The 24,780-nt window shown below is 43.1% G+C and overlaps 1 protein-coding gene across 1 annotated transcript in view; it reads left to right on the forward strand.

Moving 5' to 3' along the window:
• The window catches only part of NEDD9 (neural precursor cell expressed, developmentally down-regulated 9), a 175,177-nt gene that overhangs the window by 60,226 nt on the left and 90,171 nt on the right, over positions 1-24,780 (forward strand). The window contains exon 2 of the mRNA XM_058555265.1: positions 3,919-4,106. Within this exon, the coding sequence (XP_058411248.1) occupies positions 4,095-4,106 (12 nt within the window). The 5' untranslated portion in view covers positions 3,919-4,094. The remainder of the gene's footprint in view (positions 1-3,918; positions 4,107-24,780) is intronic.

Consider the following 24,780-nt stretch of genomic DNA (forward strand, 5'->3'; position numbering starts at 1 on the left):
ATTGGGGCTCAGTAGATAGGCAGGCAAGAAAACCAGAGGCTTGAGGAAAGCGGAGAAAGTTTGAAATAGCCCTGTGCATAAGAGACAACAGCCAGCTGTGTCTAGAGTAGGCATTGAATGCATCATTACAGAAGAGGATCTATTATCATTGTAATAGCAAAATGAGAGAATGGGAGGGTGAGCTGACCAGGGAACAGAGAAGGGCTGCCTGACAGGAACAAGGGCCCAGATGGCATTGGTGACCATAAGTTTATAGCAGCACCATCTGCAGGGTGTATGGTTTTTCCAGCAATGCTCAACAGCTGGGTGATTGATGTAGAGAAAGTAAACAGTTGAGTTCATCGAGGGCTGAGCTTTGCCCAGGACGGTGCATTAAAAGTACAAAGGGGCAAGGAGGTTGAGGACATTAGTAAGAGTAAAGTGAAGTGAGGGAGCTCAGTGGCCCAAGTAGGTGGAGAAGGAAGTGTGCAGTGACGGGGCCATGCCTATTTCTGCTGAAGAGGCTTGCACATGTTCCTTGCTTTCCACTGACCTGAGCACATTGTTATTGCTGCCTCCGGGAGGAACAGATGCTACCAGATGGGGCATGCTAATGAGCTGCAAGCTGATGGACTCCCCCAGCTGATCTACCTCCTCTAAGGTGGTCCTGACTGGTCCCAGCTGGGTAATTCAGCAATTTGTGCCCAGTGCCACCACAACTGTCAGAGCATGCTCTGGGGACATCTGTACCCCTATGAAAGGATGAAGTCAATACCAACTGTGTATCTAAAGAGTTGGTTCACCCCCTAGGTCAGTCTGCTGATCTGTGTGTTATTTTAAAATGCTGTGTGGACCAACTCTGTTTATTTGGATTTTATTACTATGAGTCTTCCAGGGCTGCAGATCTTGTCTTAGCTGCAATATTTCTAATAAAAACTATGGATATTATTATAAATATTATTATTGTAATTATTATTATATACCTCTTTTGATTTTGTTAGCAGTCAACTTGGAACTCCAAATTACTGGAATCATTTCAGTATCTTCAGATGCAAATAATGGGGAACAAAAACAAGGAAACTTTTTAGTAGTATACTAAAAATATCTCTATTGTGGAATGGATAAAACTAAAAAGAAATACCAAACATTGTCAGGAGCAATGGGAATCGTCATACCATGCTGGTGAGAATATAAATTGGTACAATCGCTGTGGAAAACAGTTTAGTATTTTCCCTTAAAGTTGAAGATATGCATATCTATCGTGTAGCAATTCCATCCTAGGTATATGCACAACAGAGACAGATAAAGACCTACCTAGCAGCATTATTCATAATGGCCTAATACTGGAGACAACTCAGTTGTTCATCAACATTGACATAAATGGATATACATACAATGGAATATTATACAGCAACGAAAATTACAAACTACAGCTATAGGCAACAAAAAGATGAATTTCACAAACATAATGCTGAGCGGAAGAAGCCAACATAAAAGAATATATACGGTATGATTTGTTTATTCAGAGTTCAAAAACAAGGAAAAGTAACTGCAGTGTATAGGAATGCAGACGTAAGTGGGTAAGTAAAGTATAAAGAAAGGCAAGGAGGGGATGACCATAACAGTCAAGATAGTTACCTTTAGTTACCCTTAGGCAGATTCACCCCCAATATTTGTGGGGAGAGCTGCATATCATAGGCCTAAATATTTAAAAGTTGTATATTAATAAGCTATTAAATAAAAGATGTTCCATCCTCCTACCTTGATAAATATATCTTCATGGCAACCTAGAAGGTCAGGTTGGGCCTTAGAATTCTTGGACTGCTTAGAGCTTCTCGCTGGAACATGGGACACAAGAAGAGCCCGCTCCCAGACCATCCACCTTCTCCTCCCACACTATGCTCCATCCCAAACCTCAAGGTCCTTGTGCTCATGTATGTGCACTCCCTAATCCTAAAGTCTAACCTCATCCATAGCCTCCTATCTGCCCCTGGCCACCCCTCAGGAAGGTAGACCTGAGGAAGAGGCCCAGGAAGACTGGAAGTGGGCTTAGAATCATTTAGACAGAGAATCCCAATGTCCCGGTACTTGGTGCATGGTCTAGAAAGGGAGACATGGCTTCCAGGTGGACATAGCTTCTTGCCCCCACAGACTCTCTTCCCTTGGAAAGGGACAGAGCTGGAGGAGAGCTAGAAGCCCAAAAGCATAAGGCCCAACACAGATTCCCCTGTGCGGGGCTTAGAGCAGTATTGCCTTCAAAGGAAAGAACGGAGTTGCATTGGGAAGGGCACCTGGAAAACTTCCAGGCTCCTGGTAGGATTCTGTGCCTTGACCTGGATGGCAGTTAGATTTATAACAATTTATTAAGCTCTACATTTGTTTAATACAGTTTTCTATATGTGTGTTATATTTCACAATATAGAATTAATGAAATCTATATACATATATGATCCCTGGTGCTGTAGTTTATGGGATCCCCATAGACAAATCAGCTCTGAGAGGTTGCCTTTAAGCTCAGACACTGTGAGCGGTTAAAATGCCTCAAGGTGTGAATACCTAAGGGGGAAGTGGACAAAATGCTGGAAACACAATAAATCTCACTGCTGGTTTTCTCCACCATCTGGGGCCGAGATCCTTGGGTGACCACGGATGGGTTCAGGCAGAGCAATGAGTCATGGGCCATGTCCTCTCGCCTAGCCACTGCAAGTGCCTCAGAGGAAAATTCCCTTTCCCCCTCTTAACCAAGGTTATAAATACTGTGTTTATCAAACCAAAATTATAGGAAGCTATGCCCATCCTAGCAGAAGTGAAAGGAGACCAACTCCCAATTATCCTGTGTTTGGAAAACAGTTCTAGGAATAGTCTTCTTCCCCATAAGGGCAGCTGGAGAGTTGCATTACACGGTTCCCTGAGTTTCTACTACGAGCCACGCACCATCCTTATTTTTCTGCTCCACGTTTTAAAACATCCATTTAGCTTTGATTTTTTATTCTTGACAGGAAAAACACCTTCCTTTCACAAAGATTCAGATTCCTGGTTCTCAAAAAGATTTCCATGTGCCCCATGTGGCTTAAATATCAGGGTTTTTCTAAGAGTATGTATTTCAACTATGGTTCATAAAGACACACACACACACACACACACACACACACCCCATCCAAAATTGAACTTTATGGCTGCAAGATGATGAAAGGGGCATGAAAAACTGGCTGGTGCTAACCAACCAAAAGCCCAGTCAATTTTTTTCCCCGAAAAATCAAATTCTAGGCTTTGCATCTAAGCTGTTTAAAGCCGCATTGCCAAAGCACCAGTTTTCCTCATTTTCAGGAAACAAGAAAAGCATATGGCTCTAGTGAACTTCACAAGCTGCTGATGAGAGGTAGAATCAGACACGTTTGGTGGCTTCAAAATGATAAAAGCAGCAACATGTTAGGTTAAAGATGGATAATGAGGCAGCGGGGTAGAGGAGTGGAAAACAAGTTAAGTCAACAGGACTAAAGTGATAGATTACAGACAATGAAGGCCCACTCACTTCTACCAGTCTGCCCAATGGGGCAGAAACACCTGGCAAAAATCTAGCCATCACTCAAGACTCCACCCAAAATTTACCTTCTCCCTCATTTGTGCCCTCACCAGATCCACTTCATACTCTACCAGAGTACCTGTAACATTTTATAGCACTGTATTTTTTGGTTTGTCCTACAAGACTGTGGGTTCCTTGAGGACAGAACCATATTTTATGCATTTTTGAAGTTCCAGCTAATGCCTAGCAGGAGCTCCACAAATGCTTTCTTTGATTACATGAATGAATGAATGAATGATGGATTCCATTCATGAAAGTATGGATTTGGCTTTTCCAATTGCTATTACACAATCCTTAAGTGATGAAAAGTGTCCCAGCCTTCGCCGGAGTTTCACATTTTTGACTTCTCTTTTCAGGTTCAGGAAGCTGTGAATTCCATAATGTCGTACACTGGCCTGAGAACATCGTGTATTCTTTAAGTAGAGTTATGAAAAGGAAGAAACTGATCAGCAGACCAAAACACTGGAATTGTCCTTTTAAAGATCTGGAGCTCCAACATTCCTTGGCATAACAGAGAGAAGCACCTGGGAAAATGTGGGCAAGGGTGAGTAGTGATGGAAAAAACATACATTTCATGTGATTCCCTTTTGTCCAGTTCAACTCAGACGAATTCCTTTGAAACAATAATACAAATGGCAACTAACCCAGGATTGCCACTAACATGTGAAATTAAAAGGTTGATTTTAGGCCACCAGATTTTGCTGTGTTAGGTGAATCTTTTTACTTGGACACACTGAGGCCCCTGGAAGATTTCTGCTTCCATTCAGAAATCTCTGGGGAAGCAGTCTTCTGGGATATAGCTGGAATAGTCCACCGAGTATAACTAGTGCCCAAGCAAGTCTGAAAGTCAACTTAGCCTGGGGTGGAGGTTAAGGTTAAAATGGTCAGTTCTCCTACCTAACGAAAGCTTCCTAAAGGTTTTGTGGAAATTAAGTAGAAAAAGTGATATGTAATTGCACTATTAACTGACTTCAAGGGAGGCTGGCCCTATGGTGCAGCCTGGTGGAATTAGGGATCAGGCAGATCTGGATTTATGTCCTTGCTCTTACGTTTAGCAGTAGAGTGACCATGAGCCAGTTACTCGACCCTTTTGAATCTCTGTTTTTGAATTTATAAAATGGTGATAGGAGAATTATCTTGAGGATGAAAGGAGAAAATGCACATAAAGTAACTTGTACTCAAAAGAAAAAAAGTTAATTCCCTTATGTGTTGAGATCAATAATCTGTTGTCTGTATCACATGGAAAACTAACCATCAACACAAATAAGAAGGCACTGGGCAGCCACGTCAACCCAAAGAGGGCCTGATTTCATTTGCAGGAGAAAGGCTATAAGTTAAGCGAAATGACAGACTTTTTTTTTTAACATTTTGATAAGTAATAAAAGGATTTCCGTGAAAGTCTTTAAAAACCAGTTAGATTGTCATACCATTGTAATGTTTTAAAGTAAAGTAATGACCTCTTAAAAATCCCCCTGGTCCTAGGATTCTATGACAAAAATCTGTCACGGAATTGGAGGCTTCAACCAAACCAAACTATGAATTCAAACTGGAGCAACTTACATTTATTTGCAATTCCTCTTGTCATTCGACATGAATATTAATTTGTTAATGAAAAGTGAAACAAAAGTCATCTCTTTTTATTTTTTTATGTCTACCCAACCAGTTTTACTAAATTGAGACCAAAAAAAGGAGGAAAAAAAAAAAAAAACCGCATAGCATTCTCTAAAGCAAGCCAGTATTTCACTCCATTTGAGTCCCTGAGATGAACATGAGCACTGTGGTATTTCAAATACATGTTGATTCCCAGCTTTGGTGTTCTCGACCTGAAAACTAGACAATTCTGCTACCTGAAATCTTCAATTTGCTTTAGAATTATCTATGTTCCGTGTCCGAGGGTCCTTTGAGATCATTAATTCCATTACTTCCAGGTGGGTTTTTTTCCTCATCACTGAACTTTATTTCAATATTCCATACACACACTCACACACACATACACACACACACACACTTACATTTAACCTCATACTAGACCAAGTAAAATGTAAATATTTGGCAATTATTTGTATCATCTAATAAAATGGAGCATTTGTTCCTTGCCATCGATGTTTCCTAAGGATATATATCTGCTGCTTTTTGGGGAGCAGTGTGCTGGTTAAAAATATGGACCTGATACCATACCGCCTGATGCGAATCCCAGCCCGGCCACTAACGAGTGGTAGGACCTTCAATAAGTTATTTAACCTCTCTGTGCCACAGTTTCTTCATCCATAAAATGAGGATGAGAATAGCACCTATCTGGAGGGGTCGTTGTGAGGATTAAGTATGTAAATTGCTTAGAATCGTGTTTGGTGCATACTAAGCCCTCAATAGACACTCGCAATGAAACAGGAAGTTCTATAGCACATGGGAAGTAAAGTCTATGCAGCGAAAAGAAACAACTAAAGGTGGGAGATGGGAGAAGCAGAGTGTGAGGAAAGGCCTCATGAGAGAACGTGCCTCTGCGATCCTGGCTCAGGCCAGGCCTGGCTGCTCTCCTGAGCTGCCCTATGCTGTGATTTTCTGGTTCCAGGAGCAACAGTGAAGACACCGTGAAGGCATGGCCAGAAAAATCCTTTGGGGAAACCTGTGCTAGACTCGTAAATACTCTTAAAAGTAAGCCCTTTACAAAAAACTCAGCAAATAACAGCAAGCCCTGAGATGACTGCAAATATGCATGTAAGGAGAAGGTGAGGAGTCCACACTCACACCTGGAAGGGCATCTGCAGGCTGCAGGGAGGCCAGCGCCGTGCGGCCTTCTTCGGCCTGTCAGGGAGAATCAGCGGTGTGTGGCAGGCAGCCAGTCCCAGCCCCAGAGCCCTCTGTGCTCCCGCCTCCCAGTGAGTTCACCAGGTAGCTTGATAACCACCAGAATGGGGGTATTTAGACACAGAGATCAGCAAAGACAACAAATCAGGGCTGTTTCGTTTCGTTTTATTTTCAGAGAGCTTGTGGTTAAACATTTCCCAGTGCACCGCTGGGGATGATAAAGGGGCTGGTTCAGAAAAATGGAAAAACTGGCAGGAAGCTGGCAGTTGGGCATGGTGTGTTATGGTTAATCTAAAGAAAAAAAGCCAGACAACTATTATTAATTCACAGAGGGCCAAAAAGTGTTGACTGAGAGAACTTGAAAATTTTGTCCTTTTTTCCTATTAAATACAAGTTCAATCCAGGTCCAAAATAGTTGTCAGGCTGTATAGTTACACGTGCCAAAGGTCTGTGATAAAAGTCCTAAAAAGGGAGATGCAAAGAAGTGAAGTAATTCACATACTCCTTTTTCACGCCTTTAAAAATGTGGTTATTCTGACTTAATTTAGGGAACATGAAAACTCTGTCTACTGAGAATTATTACCTTACCTCATTATATCTAAAAGACAGTTTAATCTGTTCAGATTTCTAGGTTGTTCCTTAAGTGTAAAGATGAAAGATTAGAGACTAAAGTGAAGAAGGATCTCCTCACCCACCTTGATTAGCATGCCAGGGCTGCCATAACGAAGTGCCGCAGACCAGATGACAAACAACAGAAACGTTTTCTCACAGTTCTGGGGGTCAGAAGTCCAAGATCAGGGTGTTAGCAGTGTCAGTTTCTTCTGAGGCCTCTCTCCTCCCCTTGTAGATGGCCGTCTTCTCCCTGTGTCTCACATGGTCCTCCCTCTGTGTGTCTGTGTCATAATCTCCTCTTCATATAAGGACCCCAGTCCTACTGGATTAGGGCCTACTCCAAAGACCTGGTTTAACTTGAATCATCTCTTTAAAGACCTTATCTCCAAGTGCAGTCACATTCTGAGATACTGGGATCTGGGACTTCAACATGTGGATTTGGGGGGTGACACAATTCAGCACGTAACACTGCCTAAACATAAGCATAATTTATCCACGAGGAGAATTTGATTGAATAACATCACAGGTTGAGCCCAGAGAAGCAAGTTCTGGAGAGATGGAGACTGGTATGCAGGAGGTTCATGGGGAGCGCTCTCGGGAACACCCATAAGCAGCGAAGGAAGCAGGACTAGGCAGAGGGAGAGGTGGACTGAGCTGCAGTCACAATAAAGACCCTGGCTAATCTCACGGGCCATCTAAAGCTGGGTGGTCCTTCTGGGTTGTCTGAAATTGAAGCAAGGAGGCTGGGCCTTTATCCCCCAACCTGGGCCAGTCAGAGGGTGTGGGCTGCCCTGGGGAGGATGCACAATGTGCTTGAAGAGGCTCTCTTTAGCGAGGACAATCTCAGGAGGAGACTCAGTGGAGAGCTGCCAGTCACCAAGTCTTCCAGAGCTGACACAGTGATTGCTCAGTCTCAGGTGGGGTCTCTGGTCAGGGCAGTGCAGTGTCCACAGCAATACAAGTGAATGAAGTCCCCCAAGTGAATGAAGGACTTACCATTATCTTCTCAAGAATTTTCTCGTAATGTCTCTCAGTGGATTAAGGAGTGACATATTATGAACTCTAAAACATTTGGCCCCATGCTGGGCACATAGAAAATGCCCAGCAGCATGGTCAGTGAGTGTGGCTTAGTGGGGAAAATATGCTCTTTGAAGCAAAAGAGATCTGGGTTCAAGTCTCTGCCCTGCTATTTGCTAATACTTCTTACATTCTCTGAACCTCCGATTTCTCCTCTGCAAAATGAGGATAATAATACCAACTTTGTTAGAATATGACAAGATTTAAAATATATATATATATATACTTAGAGTGTTTGGCACAATGCTTGCCACAAAAAAGGCATCCAAAAAGCCTTAGTTTTAGTTAGTTCCCCTCCTTTTCTTTCAGCAAATAGCTAATTGGTAGTATCCAATTACAAACCAGAAATAGAGATTTGGTTTCCTAACTTGAAGGAGAATGTTTCTCATATTCTGGTGTGATCAGAATCACCTGTAAAGATTATTAAAGTACAGATTCCTGGACCCCAGTCACAGTGAATCTAATTCAGGGGATACAGGGTAAAGACCAAGAATGCATAATTTTAGCAAGCTCCATGGGGTTTTCTGATCCCCACAAAATCTTGAGGCCCCCTGCTCCAGTCTGTGGATGCTATCTCAGTGAGAATGGGACCCCAGTGCTTAGAAGATACCGGAGGACATTGCCACTGCCCTCCATTGTCACTGGTTCTGTTGACGCGGATATACACATCACATCACCAAGACCTCCCCCCATCGTACATACTGTATATTCCAAAACTAAAACGTGCGTAAATTATGTCAGTTATAGAATCAAACCAATTCTCCTTTTCAAGATGTAGCTTTATTGAGGTATAAATCACCATTACAAAGCAGTTTAGTGCAGACAGGAATTTTACTGGGGGATGTAGATCCCCTGAGCTTGTCTGGAAAATGGGAATCATATTCAAAAATGAAGTGTCCTGCAGGTGTAAGTGTCATGGGCCTGCAAGAAGGCATGTCTGGATGGAGATTTAAGTTTCTCATTTAAATCAAGTAAAATTGAGCTCTCCTGGATGGGATTGCTGAAGGCTTTCTGTGTTTGATTATGGGTCTCAAAGCCCAGCTGCACTGCAGAAATTACCCTGTCAAAAAGACACTGACCAAGGTCCAGAAAGCAAACAAGAGCTGGAACACAGAAAGTGACCCCTGAGCGTAACGGGCTTTCACATCCCTACCAGACTTTTCTCTGATTTAACACGGGGCTGTGTGGTTTCCCAGTGTCTTCTGTGGCTTTCTTTTCCCACAGAGAGGCCTCATTTGTCCTAAAATATAAAGCTTTGGGGATTTCTTGAAAATGGTCCTTTCACTCAGTAAAAATAAGTCAAGATGAAAACGCTATGTGTGGGAACCCATTCTGAAAAAGGACTCATCTAAGAACGTGAAGGAACAGTCTCTTTTCCCCAAATGATCAGTAGCCACCCAGACCTAATCACTTTCCATATGAGAAGAAAAAATTCTAGAAGCAGCACAACAAAAATATTATAATCACTGAGAAGTCTACAGTGACTCTGTGCTCACCATCTCCACACAAACATCACAAGTGCAGAATCGGTGAGCTTATTTTGTCCTTAGACCTATTCTGAGTTCTCTTATTGATGAAGGCGCTTCTGTCATCATTTTCCCACAATTTGCCTTCATTCTCTTTTAAAAGATATTTCTCCAGGTTTGACCAGGGCATTGTAACACACACAGAGACATTGTTCCACTACAAAGAACCGTGCGTCCCCTACCCTAAGTGTTATACAGAGCCCCCTCGGTCTTTTCACTGGCTCATTTGGAGAAGCATCTTTGAGTACAACATCCAATTAAACAGAAGGTTTACATCTAATGCTTCCTTCCTGTGTTCATATCTTTTTCTATGTCTGCCCTGTACTCTGCCATTCCATAGATACACAGAATTTTAGAGCAGGAAGCACACGTTAGTCAGGGTCATGCTGCAGTAACAAGTAGGTCCTATAATCTCAGTGGTTTAGCACAATACAGTTTAGTTCTCTGTCCTGGGACAGTCAATGGTTCTCTTGGGCAGCTATCCTCAGGGGTCTGGCTCCACCATCTCCACTTATAACAGTGTAGCTAGGAAGAGAGAGGGTATGGGACATTTTAGGGAGCAGACAGGGAAAGTAGAATAAATCACTTCCGCCAGCATTCTCTTGGCCCAGAGAAGACTGAGAAATGTAGAGAAGTGCAAAGACGATAATAGTGTTTGCCTCAGAGGGTCCTTAGATGCCCCTGGCTTTCAATCCCTTCAAGAGTTTTTTTCAATTGAGGCAACTGAGACCCAGAGAACATAAGTTTCACTCAACTAATCAGTGACAGTTCAGTTCAGTGCCAGCCAAGAGGCCTCTTGCCCATTCCTATTAATTCCAACTAATGTATTAAAGGGCTTATAAAATCTCAAGATACAGTTGGAGCATTGTTTCTAGAACTTTCTATCCAGGACTCCGGGATAAGGAAGACTATGACCACCCTGCCCCAAAACCCACAGTTCTGGTACAGTTTTCTCAGTCTAAGAGCTGCACAGATGAATGTTTCAAGGAGCAAGTGCCAGTAGCAAACCCTAATTACAGGAAATGCTTCTTGGCTCCTAAGGGATATAAAATTACTTTGCAGAAAGGCAAGAAAAATAGAAACCAAATACCCTGTATTGCTTTATTCAGAGGCCAAAAGTCACCTATTAAGGCTTGTGTGTTGTGCTTGATTGTGTCAAGATAACTTAAAGAGTGGAGACAGAGTTTATAGGAAGAGAAATTCTGGATGGTGTCAGCCTGGTTTGCAAACATCAAGTTGGCTCATAGAAAATACATCTTGAAAGATTGTCCTCTTTACAGTTGAGATCAAATGTGAGAAGAAACAGAAGCTTCCAGAAAATACCTGATAAAGAATGAGGAAGTGGGCTCAGGCAGGGGTGGTCTCCTTGAGAGGCTCTGAAAGCTGTCTGGAGAGCAGGGCTTCACTGCTAGAAAGAACTCCTGTGTGGAAATCTGGATAAACCTTTGCCACGTCTCTGACCATCTACATCAGTGTCTAGTGAACACTCAGTTACAGACCTATTTTTAAAATTCTGACTTTAATGTCACAAAGATTATGTATCTGGGTTTTTTGCCTGAATTTAAAATTTTCATCTGGAGATCTGACATTGAGTAGTAAAGGCTGCATATTAGTTCTCTTAGTTTTAAGGGTCTTCAACAAACTATTTAACATGCTGAGGTTTCCCCTCCCCGACCATTAGGGAGGGGAAAGAAACAAAAATAATTTATCTACCACTTGGCTGGAAATTAAGGTTCTGATTTAATCTAAACATTTTTTTATCGTATAAAATCATGTAATGATAATAATGAAAATCAGATTTATAGCAGTGGCAGATTATTACTTTATTTAGCTGCCTTTTCCCCAAAGACAATCACATTTCCTAGATTTACAGATTAGATATTAAAAATAGTATAGAATTTAATTGCATGTGCCTTCATTTTTCAATCTTTCTATCTCATTCTCTTCTTTCTATGCTCACTGCTCCTCCCTTTTAAGAAAAAAAAATGTCTGCTTGTGAGGTGGGAAAATATTGTGCCCATCTTATTAACAGTCATATTGAAGCCAGTGAGATGAATGGGTTTGCTGAATCGCAGGTTAGTTTATGACAAAGCTTGGACTCAAATCAGTGGTTCATACGGGATGCAAGAGGGGTGAAGGCAGGCCGGTTAGGTATCGCCAAACAACTTGGACATAAGGTAGCTTAGACTAGTAAAACGCATGTATAAAATACATACAAACTAGCAAAACAGAATGGATATAATTAGCCAATTGTGGAAGTAAGCCAAGAAACCCATCCATCTATATATAAAATAAAAGTGTGTAGGAGCATCTCCAACTTCAGTCCTCCTGATCTTGGGGTACAGTAATGAGGAGGATGTACGTGTGATTGTAAGTTGATGAGCAGAAAGCTAAGTGGCTGCATCATGATGTTTGGATAAAGGCTATGTGAACAGAAGGGGTTGGTTAGCCAGCACAGCAGTGAAATGAATCAGAGGGTCCCAGAGGCCCTCTGGATGGCAGAGCCCATCAACATGGAAGCATCTAGGGAAGACAGTCTTGGCAATGTTGACCAAAATATTATGGTTACCTTGGCAAGACTGTCCCTCTCGTGGGCAAGAGTGGCTCAAGCCATTGAGAGTAACATTCTAGGATCAAGTGAGAGCCTTTGTTACTATTCTGTGGATACCAGGCAAGCTTGTGATCATTTGGCTCCTCATGTAGTGAGCCTATTAACAGAGTGGCCTCAAAGCATTCTGGTCTACTTGCCAGTTGTATTTGTTATTTTAAATTACAATAATTATATTGATTCTGCAAGTTGGTTCCACCTTAAGCATGCTAACAAAATTGTTTTTATGAATCTAACACGTCTTAGACCATGGCATATTCTTCAAGGTAAACACCACCTTATGGAGTGCACCTGGGCAGGCAGTATTGTTACCCAGCAACAGCTCAGGCTTCACTGTGTGCTTTTCTTGAACTGCCGCTGAACCAACCATGTGCAATTTTGACTGAATCGTATATAAAGTCAAGATCAGGATATTCCAATGATATGACTGCCTTTAGTGATTGGACAAAACAATTGCCATATTGTAAGCCAGAGGCAATCTGCAGAACAAAAGGGTGGAAAGAACCTAAACCACTCTAACAGGCCACGTGCTGATTTTCGAGTGTATCTGGGACCCCGCCATAGACAGCTTCACCAAAGATACCAACATAGTTGACAGAGTAATGCTTTCCAGGTTTTTTCACACCTTATCCAGTTGCAGTAATTGTTAGGTGATAAATACAGTGACAGCTCATTACAAAATTCAGCTTCCAGAAGCTGAAAGGTTAAGTGGCACCTCTCACTTGCTGGGTGATAGGTTAGCATCATACCCCTGTCCCATCTCCACTCTCCACCCCACAGCTCTGTCTGGAATCTTGTGCACTCAAGGCATTAGATTTCACACAAAACCTACTGAAGTGAAAATAAAGTCAGAAGGCTCTTCTATAGAACCTCAGGAATGTATAAGACAGTACATAGAGGGCAGGGATGAAGAGGGTGAAGAATATGGCCTAAAAACTCAAGAGCGTTATCCTTAGTCTCTACAAGTTTTTTGATTAACGTGCGCATGTGTGTGTGTCTGTTTGTCTGTCTACGTATCTAGGGAGAAGTGTTTGTATACTCCTGTGCCCTCGTACAAACTCGTGACACACGTATCAATCTATGTCCATAGACGTTAACTACTTGAGTTTTTTAAACAGCTTTATTGAGGTATAATTGGCATACAATAAACTACACATATTTAAAGTGTAAGTTTCGATAATGTTGACATACATATACACCAATAAAACCATCATCATAATCAAGATAATGAACATTCCATCACCCCCAAAAGTTTCCTCATGTCCCTTTATCATCTCACCTTCTGCCCTTTCCTACTCCCATCCCAACCCCAGGAAACCATTGATCTGCTTTCTGCCATTATACATTAGTTTGTAATTCCTAGAAATTTGTGTAAATGAAGCATACAGTATATGACTTTTTTTCCTGGCTTCTTTTACTCAGTATCATTGTTTTTATCTTCATCCGTGTTGTGGCAGGCATCAATAGTTCACTTCTTTTTTTTTTTTGAGGAAAAATGTTTATTGCCCACTGGCCTCAGTCCAGGCCTTCCAGAAAGTTTATAGTTTTAGGTTTTATGTTCATCTCTGATCCATTTTGAGTTAGTATACATATGATGGAAGGTATGGTTTAAAGTTCATTTTGTATATAGATATCCAATTGTACCAACACCGTTCGTTGGAAGGACCATGTTTCCCCACTAAATATTCTTTGCCCCTTTGTCAAAAATCAGTTGTCCATATATGTGTGTAGACCTGTTTCTGTTCCATTGATCTATTTGTCCATCTTTAAGCCAATACCACACTACTGTCTTGATCAGTGTAGCTTTATGAAGTCAGGTAGCAATTAGTCCTCCAACTTTGCTCTTTTATAAATTTTTTTTGCTTTTTTTTTGTTTGTCTCAGGTGCTATTCCAAGTGCTTTGTGTTTCCATATGAAGTTTAGAATCAGTTTGTCAATTTCCACAAAAAAAAGCCTACTGAGATTTTGATTGGGATGATGCTGAATCTGTAAATCAGTTTAGGGAAAACTGACATTTTAGCAGTATTGAGTGTCCTGATCCGTGAACACATTATATCTCCCCACTTATTTAGGTCTTCTTTAATTTTCTCAGCAATGTTTTATAGTTTCAATATACAGAGAAGTGTAAACATTTCCTATTCACAGACCGTAGAGGAGAATGACCAATTTCTTCAAGACTGATGAGCTCAAGCCACCAGAACTTAAGCCCCTGTATTGGATTACAGCATTATAGCATAGCAGGGACTATAAAGAGTGCATGAAAGTACCTATTTTCTCTAATTGTGAGCATTAAATGAGAGAGCACAAGTATACAGTTTAATACAGCACAGGCTGTTGGTCAGCCTGCGTAGGTTCAAATCCCAGCTCCACCACTTATAGCCAAGTGATCTTGGGAAATTCACAATCCTTCTAGAACTCAGTTTTCTGATCAGCAAAATGCAGAAAATACTAGCACCTCCCTCGTAAGGGTCCTCATGAGAGTCAAATGAGCTCATTAAACACTTAGAACTATTCTTGTCATGTAATAAGCAACTAATAAATGTTAGCAATGGTTGTTGATTTTATTGTTAATAGCACTTAAACACAGCATCTGGAACATGGTAAGCAGCCAATAAAGGATAAATTTTATTATTAGCTTATGTAACCAAGGCCACTTGGTTAACACCTTCAGGTATGCTTCTCATCTGATTTGAATATCCCAGGCTGAACTGAATTTGCTGGAAGGAGGTTTATTCTCAAGAGACTTGACCCCAATACTGAACACAGACTCCCCATTCTGCTCCTTGGATGATACGATTGAGACTTCACATCAGACATATCTATGCAGGATCTCGGCATGACAGGCAAATCTCCCACAATTAGCTTTTCTGTTGGCTTTCTTGATTTCTCTCCAGCCCATCTTGGGGTCCAAAAGTCTGGAAGAGGTTGTGTGAGTCATTTTCTCTCATTGCTCCTGAAATCCTTAGAAAGCTGACTCCCTCATGAAGATGCATCTACTCTACCCCTGGCCCTTTAGGGTAAAGAAGAGTCCATACTAAACTGGTTTTACGGTGTGATATGATTTTCAAACCCAGGAAGACTCTGTGCACCTCTCATCACCCACCACCATTACCCTCCACTCCTGTACACACACACACACACACACACACACACGTACACACACACAAGAAATCTCCCTCCTGGCTAGCTGACACAAGCTGCCTAATTGGAGACCCATTTCTATGCTTGATGACTTTGTTCCCTATAAAAATGCAAATTACCTTTGAAGGAAAAATAATCATTAATGTATGTACCTAGGTGACAGTATGAAGTCATAGAAAGAGCCCTGGACCGGGAGAGTAAAAGTTTGGGTTCCGATCCTAGCTGCCTTTTTCCCTCGTCTGTAACCTGAGCATCCACATAAGCTCCCTGCTCTACAATAAGGGGGTGATGGCATTCGAGTCATTCATTCATTCAGCAAATCTTTCTGACCACTTACCATGGCCAGGGGTTGTTTTAAGTGCAGGAGACACAGCAGTGAACAAACAAAGTCTCCGCTCCCACAAGCCCATATTCAAGTCAGAGAGACAGATAATAAGCAAATAAATACATGTGTAACAGATTTTTAAGGAGTGGTGAATTACAAGAATTAAAAGAAAGCAGAGTAAAGAGATGAAGAATGAAAGGAATGCTAGGTTAGATGGGGTGTTAAAGGAAGTTGTTTCTGAGTCAGTGACGGTTCAATAGGGAGACCTGAAGAAAGTGAGTGATACAAATGAGGCTCGCTGGTAGAGGAACATTCCAGGCATGAGGCATGGTCAGTGCGAAGGTCATAAGGTAGAAGTGTGCTCAACATGTTCAAGGAAAATAAAAGAGGCCCATATGGTTGCAGTAAAGAGATAGTTGGAGAAGGGTCTAGGGTCCAAATCACATAGGGCATTGTAGGCCAGCATCATGACTTCCGAGTGTATTGTAAGTGAGACGGGAAACCCCTGAAGGGTTTTGAGCAGAAGAGTGATGAGATCTGACTTATTGTAGAAAGACCACTTGGGCTGATGTGTTGAGGACAGATTGTGGAGTAGCCAGAGGGGAAGCAGGAAGAGCCAGAGGAGCTGTTGCTACAGTGCAGAGGAGAGAGTTTCGTGGCTTAGACTTGTACGGTAGTGGTGAAAGAGGTAACAAACATTTTGGACATATGTTGAAGAATTAGATGTAGGGTATGGGTTCCATGCCATGGAATAAGAAAGGAGTAAAGAATGAATCTAATATTTTGACCTGAGCAAAAGGGAGATGCCATTTATTGAGATATAGATACCTGGAGAAGAAGGAGGTTTGAGGGGGCACATCAAGAGTTTGTTTTGAACATGTTAAGTTGGGCTTATCCATTAGATATCCAAGGGGCAGTTCAGGTAGGCAGTTGGATATGCAGAGCTGGACTGCAGGGGAGCAGTCAGGGATAGAGACTAACATTTGGAGTTTTGGTGCCTGCATGGTGATGAAATTTATGGCACTAGGTGAAGACACCCATGTGGGGACTATTGCTAGAAAAGAGAAGAGGTCCAACAAGAAGAGAGGATCCAAGAAAAGAGTGCAATGGAACAGCCAAGGGGGCAGAGGAAAAATCTGGAGAGCATGGTAACATGGAAGCCAAATTTAAACAGTGTCTCAAGGAGAAAGTGAGTGAAAGCTGCTGGCATTTTTAATCTCTGAAATTTATTAGTGGATTAAATGAGATAAACTCTTTGAACAGTGTATTAGGGTGATTTGGGCTGCAGGCCAAGTACCAGAAATGTCAAGTAAAAATAACTTAAACAGTAAGAATGTTTATTATGTCACATAATATAATTCTGGAAGAAGAGTAGTTCTGAGTTTGGTTAATTCAATGGCTCAAAGATGTCATCAAGGATCAAGATCCCTTCATCTTTGGACTCTGCTATTCTCACACTGGCTAGATGGCTGCTACAGCTCAGGATGTCACATTCTCTCACAGTGTCCAGAGATGGGTAAATGGAACTGCCTTTTATCGTGTCTCTTTTTAAGAGTTAAGAACTTTACCAGTAGCCCCCCTGCAGAACTCCCTTTTCAACTAAACCAGAATGTGTCACATACCCATGCCTAAACTAATCTTATCAGGGAGAAGGATATAAATTGATATTCACACCTTGGGCTGAGAAACAGCCCAGAGTCTCTTGAAGGACATGGCCATTCTGAGGAGAGTGAAAAGAGTCAGGATTCTGTGAGAGAGAAGGAAGGTGGTTCTTGGTTCAATGACCAATATTGTCCACAACACAAGTGCTTGGCCTTCTAAATGTGCCCGTCTTTCCTCCATAGCAATGACGCAAACATAGGAGGTTATGAATAAATATGCGTTCTCTCTGAGCCAAGATGAGAAGTTTTTTCTCCTCAGGGTAGTGTTTGAGCAACCACTGAAACAGTCACCCATGCCTACCATAGTATCACGGAATCTAGGGGTCAGAAAAGACTTTGAAAGCCCATGTATCCTCAATATAAAATCCCCACAACTTTGTGTGTTAGACAAGGTCCCAGCAAGAAATATATGACATACTCAAATTATCCTAATTTAACAGGAACTCAGAGGATTTGGTGCCAGGACCAGCTACAAGAGAGGGCAGAGCCTAGTGAAACCACAGAGCAGTGCAGCTGCAGGGCTAGCACCAGAGAGGCCTCCCTTACCACTCCTGGGCCTGAGGAGGCAGTGAGCTCTAGAGGGTGGCCACCCAACAGGAGCTGAGACCTTTGTCCAGGAGCATAGCCAACCCACAGCAACCTTGCATGATGAGGGGACCTGGGGAATAAGTGCCCTGACCTCACTTCCTCCCTCCCTCCAACTGGAAGCCAGAGGGTAAGGGAACCCATCAGTGGAGTCCCAAAGGTGAGACTCTGGGCACAGGGGCAGGGGAGAGAAGGGTGGAAATGAGTCTGGAGGACCAAATAGAAGATACCCAGCCTGCCCCACAGGGGGAGGCCAGCCACTCCCAAGGCCACTCATTTCACCTTGGGACAACTCTAACTACTGGAAAGTTCTCAGTCAACCCAGGAGTCCATACAGAACAGGTCTAATTCCTCATCCCCATGACAATGCTTTATATAGAGGACAACAGCCACACATCTCACAGCCAAGTGCTGGGGTGAAAGTCATTGAGACTTTGGTCCTCGCCCCCAGTGTCCAATGGAAATTGAAGGTTAGGGTCTTCATATGTCTTTTCTTTAGCACAGTGGCTCTCAGCCAGGGGCGATTTTGCCTCTCAGGAGATATTGGCAATGTCTGGAGGTATTTTTCAGTATCACAACTTGAAGGGGGAGGTGCTACTGGCATCTAGTGGGTAGAGGCCAAGGATGCAGCAAAACATCCTACAACTCACAGGACAGCCCCCACAACAAAGAATGATGCAGCCCCAAATGTCACTAGTGCCAAGGATGAGAAACTCTGCAGGAGCTGAGTCTGTGCAAGGCTGTGGCTCTAAGACCTTCTCCAGGAGCCACACCCTGAAGCTCCCCCCCTCCCCACCGTGTACCTGGGCTGAAATCTTTGTTTTCAGGATGAGCTATTAAAAAGCAGCACTGGGGCCCTTTGAGAGCAGGGAGGGAAAGATTTAGTGGGAGTAGAGTTGCAGGCGTGAGGCGAGTGAGAGGAGAAGAGGGGCTCTTTGCTTGCATTTGGAATGGCCATTGTGGAATTTCCCCCTATCAGTGCCCTGTCTTTCGAGCTAATGGTCGGAGGGTGTGAGCCCGTGGGCTGCAGTGGACCAGCGCCAACCGCTCAGCAGCAGACGAGCCATCATCACATCCCAACATCAGCTTTCCGCAGGCAAGCGTGTAAACAAGAAGACCAGCCATGAGAAACATACGAAAGGAATAAAAGTTGTTTGGTCTGCCGTCGGGAACAGACAGTTGGAATATTCCAAGCCTCGTCCAAAAGGAACAACCAACAATAACAACCAGGAGACCACGTCCAGCGAGTAGATCCACGAAGCCTGCCTCTTCCAGGACCACTTCCAAGAGAACTAGACGCGGGCACCATCCTGTTTTTACCACAGCCTGGCGAGCACTCTGTCTAATCACCCACGTTAGGACTGAAAAATATAAAAATGTCAGCTGTGACCCTGACTCAAGAGCAGGTAAACTTAGCTTCTGCTGAGGGTAGCAGGTGTGGGAATTTGGATAAACGTTTGCCTCATGCAGCAATTCCTCATTTATCGGGCATCCATAGATCAATCGGAAATATCGTATTTAGGTGACTTTTCCAGATACCTGAGGTTACCTGATTTAAGAGTAACCGTATTGATGTAATCTTATGGGAGTGAAAAGCTTTCTAAAAGACACACATCTCTTTTGCTTCAGTAAACAAAGTATGTTGACAATAACTCTACCTTTTAAAGTGACTCAGGACAATTATTATGATGTAATAATAAGCAAATAATAAGATGTCCCCAGACGTGGTAGCAGTTTGCCTAGGCACTAAATGAACCCAGATCATGCCTCTTTTTTTTGGTTCTTGTGCAAACTCTGCATAGCTCCTCTTTGTCCTCCTTTGTGCAGCTGTCAGCTGTTACTCTTTACTTATGTACCAGGCCTGTCCACTCATAATCCCTGTCTTCTAGTAACTGCTGCTGTGGGCTAGGACAGTGCTCTCGATTTTTGGCAGCACACTGAAATCTCCTGGGAGCTTAAAAAATTGTCCTTGCCTGGGTCCCACCTCCAGAGTTGTGATTTCACTACTCCGGGGCATGGCCCAGGCCTGGGGATGGTTTAAAACTCCCCAGGTGACTCTGTTGTGCCACTAAGGCTGAGAGCCATGGGGATAGGAACTCTGATATACCATCCTGTTAGAATTAGTCATAAAATAAGAGTTAATTATGATCTGAGAGATTTTCCTATGAATAAGCTTTAGCATATGCCCCTTTTTGACATGTATTTTAGAGCTCTTTGGGTCTCACTTTCTCATTCTTAGCTGTGCTCCGGGGAAGTGACTCCGGGGAAGAGAAGTAGGATGGATCAGTGGTTAAGTGCTCAGAGTCTAGAGCTCAACTGCCTAGGTTCAAACCTTGACTCTGCCACTTACTGTGTGACCTTGGGCAAGTGTCTTACCCTTTCTGTGCCTCAGCCTCATCAATGAAGTGTTGGAAGGATTAAATGGGTCAGTGCACACAGAGGACAGAGAATAGAGCCTGGCACGTATAACACTCAACCAAGTTAGTGTTATCAGTTCGGGGTTTGGCAAGAAATGAAATTTACTTCAGATGGTCAAGGTGGAGACACAGAGATGTGGGTGGGGCTCGGAGACTAAACGGGGGTGTGGCAGCACCCAGAGACTGGCAGCAATGGGAAGTTGTTACTAGCCTGTACTAGAAGGGGAAGAAGTAATATTACTGGAATCCAGTGAAAGCTGAGGCTGTGCAGACACAGCAAATGCCAACGATGAGGCACAGAGCCAGGAGGGAGCAGGGAAGGAACATCCCCATCTCACTCTCCTTCCCCTCTCTCATCTGCTGTCCCCTGCCTTCGTTCTGCTGGCAGAACCCAGTGAGATGCCACGAAGTGGGGGAGAAGCGGCCCTCAGGGGTCAGCCCCTCAGGGCACAGAGCTAAGCAGAAAAGGGCGGAGAATGAATCTGAGTGGGTGCGGGGTGGGTGGAGAATAACCAGCACAGTTAGCTACTATGAATTATTACATGAGCTGGGAAGTCACCAGAGAAAGTCTTCGTTGCCCTGGAGTGGGCAAACTTCACACAGCATCCGCTGTAGAATCAGAAAGAGAATTGCCCCTCAAGGCACACTCATTCTGCAAGAAAGGTGCCATCCCCACACAGCTTTAGCACCAAGCTGAGATGGCTCCACACTGCTGTGGACAAAAGTCCAATTAAAAAAAATGTCATGAGCTCCGTGGGTATTTCAGGGCTCAGTGGGGGCAAAGCCCCCATCCCGACGGCCTAGGTCGTGGTTCATGCTCCCCTCCGAGCCCTGTCTCACTCACTCCCCTCAGTCTCTTGCCCACCCCCTGACGGTGCGCCTCAGAAAACAGAGCTCCCAGCTCCCTTCCTTTGCTAATTGAAACACAGTCCTGAGCCTGATTTGCAGCCCACTTTGGAATTTCTTCCTCCATCACTTCCCCACCCCCAACACCACCTCTTTCTTCTCACTCATGAATGTTGACCTTTCGTCCAATAAAGACTTCAGTCTTCCAACCTCCCACTTTCTACTGCAGTAGCCATTCTTTGCTGTGTTTACATTTGTCCTACAAAATGGTCCTTGGAGTCTCACTACCTAGAAGTACTGAGCTGTAGCAGTAGGAACAGAAGCCTCTATTTTCCAGCAGCTTCCATTCAACATGTAAGGGGTAAGAAACAGTGCTGAGGGTGACTGGTGGCTTTCCCCGTAGACATCTATGCAGTGTGACGGTTTCCTCTCCATGCTTTGCCACCGCACCATATTGCAAATGAAAATTATTGACTATTAGCTTCACACCTGGGTGCATCTGAAACTTTCTCATACCGTGCTGATACGCATGCTCGATCACACTGGAGACCCTGCCATGGGCCTATCTTCATTTCCATTACCAGGTTTTTTCCAGATCCTCTGACTAGATATTCCTTTACCAGATTTAATCAAACTATTCATCCTTATTACTCCATTGCGTTCATTCCAAATTCCTCTGAATTCATGCTTTCCATCACACACACATTGTGCTATAATAATAGCCACTATTTGGCTCTGTTCCCCCTCGGAAGCCTGGCAAATGTTACAGTTGGGCTCTTCTGAGTAAAGAGAGAAGATGAAACCCCTTCTGTTCCTCTCCTAGTATGTAGGTGCCCTTGAGCAAAACCATCATAACGGTTGTGCCAATGCCCCTAGAAAGAGCTGGGGATTGAAGTTGAAAGAGGCCTGGTGAGATCTGAGTTGGCAGGATTTTAACCACTGATTTGGGTTCAGAGTGGGCTGGAAGCATCAGTAGCAGAAATAGCAGCACTCACTCCTATGAACACATAGGACCCAGAGATTCAATAAATCCTTGCCCTTCAGGAGCTTACATTTTAGATAAGGAGGGAGGACACACACACACACACACACACACACACACACACATGCACACGCACACTCCTAAAAATGCAGGCTGGCATAGGATGAATGCGAATTAAGTAGTATGTAAATAATAATAATTGAACTGCATTTTAAAAATCTGTATTGCAGGTATTTCCCTCAATCAAGACTCATTTCCTACCAAGGTAATATCCATTTCAATTGGTATAGGCAGGATTTTTACTATATTTCTTAATCCATCTCTGTTTCCATATGCATAACTTTGGTGACTGGAAGATGTCCCCCATTTCCAAATCTAGTTTATTGCTTGACATTTTGAATTTGTGACACATCCACAAATTTACTAAATATTTATCCGTTAGTATCTGACGGCATGTCTTGAGATGATGTCTTAAGATTAAAATACTTTAAAGTAGAAATTATCTGAAAATAAATCCCTGTTAGGGTACATTGAAGTGGATGCTTTATATCATCAGTTCTCATTTTTTTCAGGATGGGCATTACTTTAGCAAAGCCAATACCTCTAAGAACACCCCCGCCTCCCCCATTTGTCCATATGAATCATTAGCAAAGAAAAGACAAAGTCCAATACTGAGCAGTATGAGTGATTTTGAAGAATGTCTCAGCTTTCAGCTCATAGTGAGTAACGTTATTACAAGTGAGCCATTAGCTTGTCATAGTGACACCTACTCTGTTTGTTTGATGCTCTCTCCATATTTCTATCACACCACCTCTCACATGATGCTGTGTTTGCTGCCTGTGCACACAGTGGCCTCCTTGCTAGACTGTGTGCTCTTGGAGAACATGCAATGGGTCTTATTTAGCTTGGCATTCCCAACATAGAGCATGGTGCTTTGTGCCCAGTAGGGTAGGATGGATGAATGAATTGATCAAATAACTGATTAATGGAAAATGAGAACTCATAGGCAGTAATACTCCAGTGAGCAGGAATAGGCCTAGGAGTAATTGTGAGAAAGGGAGAATTGTCTACATTATCAATAACCTTCCCTAGGAAAGGGGCCCAGAGTGTGGCAGCAGCCATAGCCACATATGCACGGAGGGGTTGATGACTGAGCTGGTGATGGGAGTATCCCTTCCTGGTCAGGGGAATGATCTGAGGGCCAAGACCTTCATCACCCTTCAGAACACACGGTAGAGACACTCCCTGATGATGGGGCAGCCTAGATGAGGACCAGATTACTTAGCCCCACATCATGGCCCTTTTGAATAAAATACTCTATTATTACTCCCACAAAACTTGAAGTCCAGGATATGTGTAAACCAGGGTACGGTCAGAAAGCTCCTGACAAATAGTAACTCCAGTTCCAACCTGGTTCTCAGGCTTGGCGTAGAGAGAGTTGAAGAAGAATTTGGTCTCAAGAGGACTTTTGGATTTTGCTTGGAAAACATTTCAAGAAAATTGTCAAGGACAATAAGCTATGTAGTGTTTTGTGATTTCATTGGAGCCTGTGGCTAAATTCCTTCATTAGCAAGGGGGAAAAGCACATTTGGGTATTACTGTGTCATTAACATAGTCAGCCTCCTCTCTTGGCCAACTTGGGAAAATGCTAATGAAGAAGGACCCAATCCAACATAAAAGGTCGGAGTGCCTCAGTGTGCCTACCCCCAACACAGTGGTTTTCCCTAATCAGACATCAGAATCACATCCAGAGGTGAGGTTTTCTAGATGGACAGAGTTATTTTCCAGGGAACAACCCCATCTCGAACGACGTGCTGAGTACTCACAGGTGTTTTACAGGTCACGGGGTGTCGATTGTGCCTCCAGTTATGTGAACATGCCTAGAGTCACTTGGGCCTTGATAACATGTACTCAAAACCTCAAATAAATGAAGTCATTCTGAGTCACTGGCAGGACGGAATCTGCCAGCAGGAAAGGAGCAGCCGGGTGACGGCAGGTGGGGACTGTGTAAAAGGCAGCACAAGTGAACAGACACAGATAAGCACAGCCCCGGGCCATTCCTGCCTCAGCTTTGATGGCACTGTGTGACACATGTCACGCTTCAGGTTGCCCTGGCTTTGAGCAAATGCAACCTTTGGTACACTTGTTTTTATAGAAACTAAATTAGAGAAGGATTATTCATTTACAAACTATTTTTTCATTTAACCAGAGTCTGAAATAGCACCTCTGCACTAGTAGTTATAATAGTTTTTTTACAATTTCAACTTAAATACATATTTTCAAGAATATATCTATTATAAAGTATACTCATTTATGGAAAAGTAGGTAGATAATCACATGGCTATTTAATTCACAATATTATAATCTTGGACTCTCCTTTCAATAAACCTTCACCTCTCCTACCCCTAAGAAACCACGTCTTTGATTGAGTTAAATTAGGCAACAATTAAGCAGTAGGAATATCTGTTCTTCCTACCCCAGCACAAAGCCAGTAATCCCTCTGATGATCTGTTAATAACCACGACTGGAAAACAAGGAGTGCTGTGTGACAGATCTGTCCATTCACAGGCCCCATCGCTGTGGGATTCAGCGTTTTGGCTCGAACAGGCCAATGGTTTCAAGGTCAAGAGAGA

The sequence above is a fragment of the Diceros bicornis genome, chromosome 14 (assembly GCF_020826845.1).
Source record: "Diceros bicornis minor isolate mBicDic1 chromosome 14, mDicBic1.mat.cur, whole genome shotgun sequence".
NCBI lineage: Eukaryota > Metazoa > Chordata > Mammalia > Perissodactyla > Rhinocerotidae > Diceros > Diceros bicornis.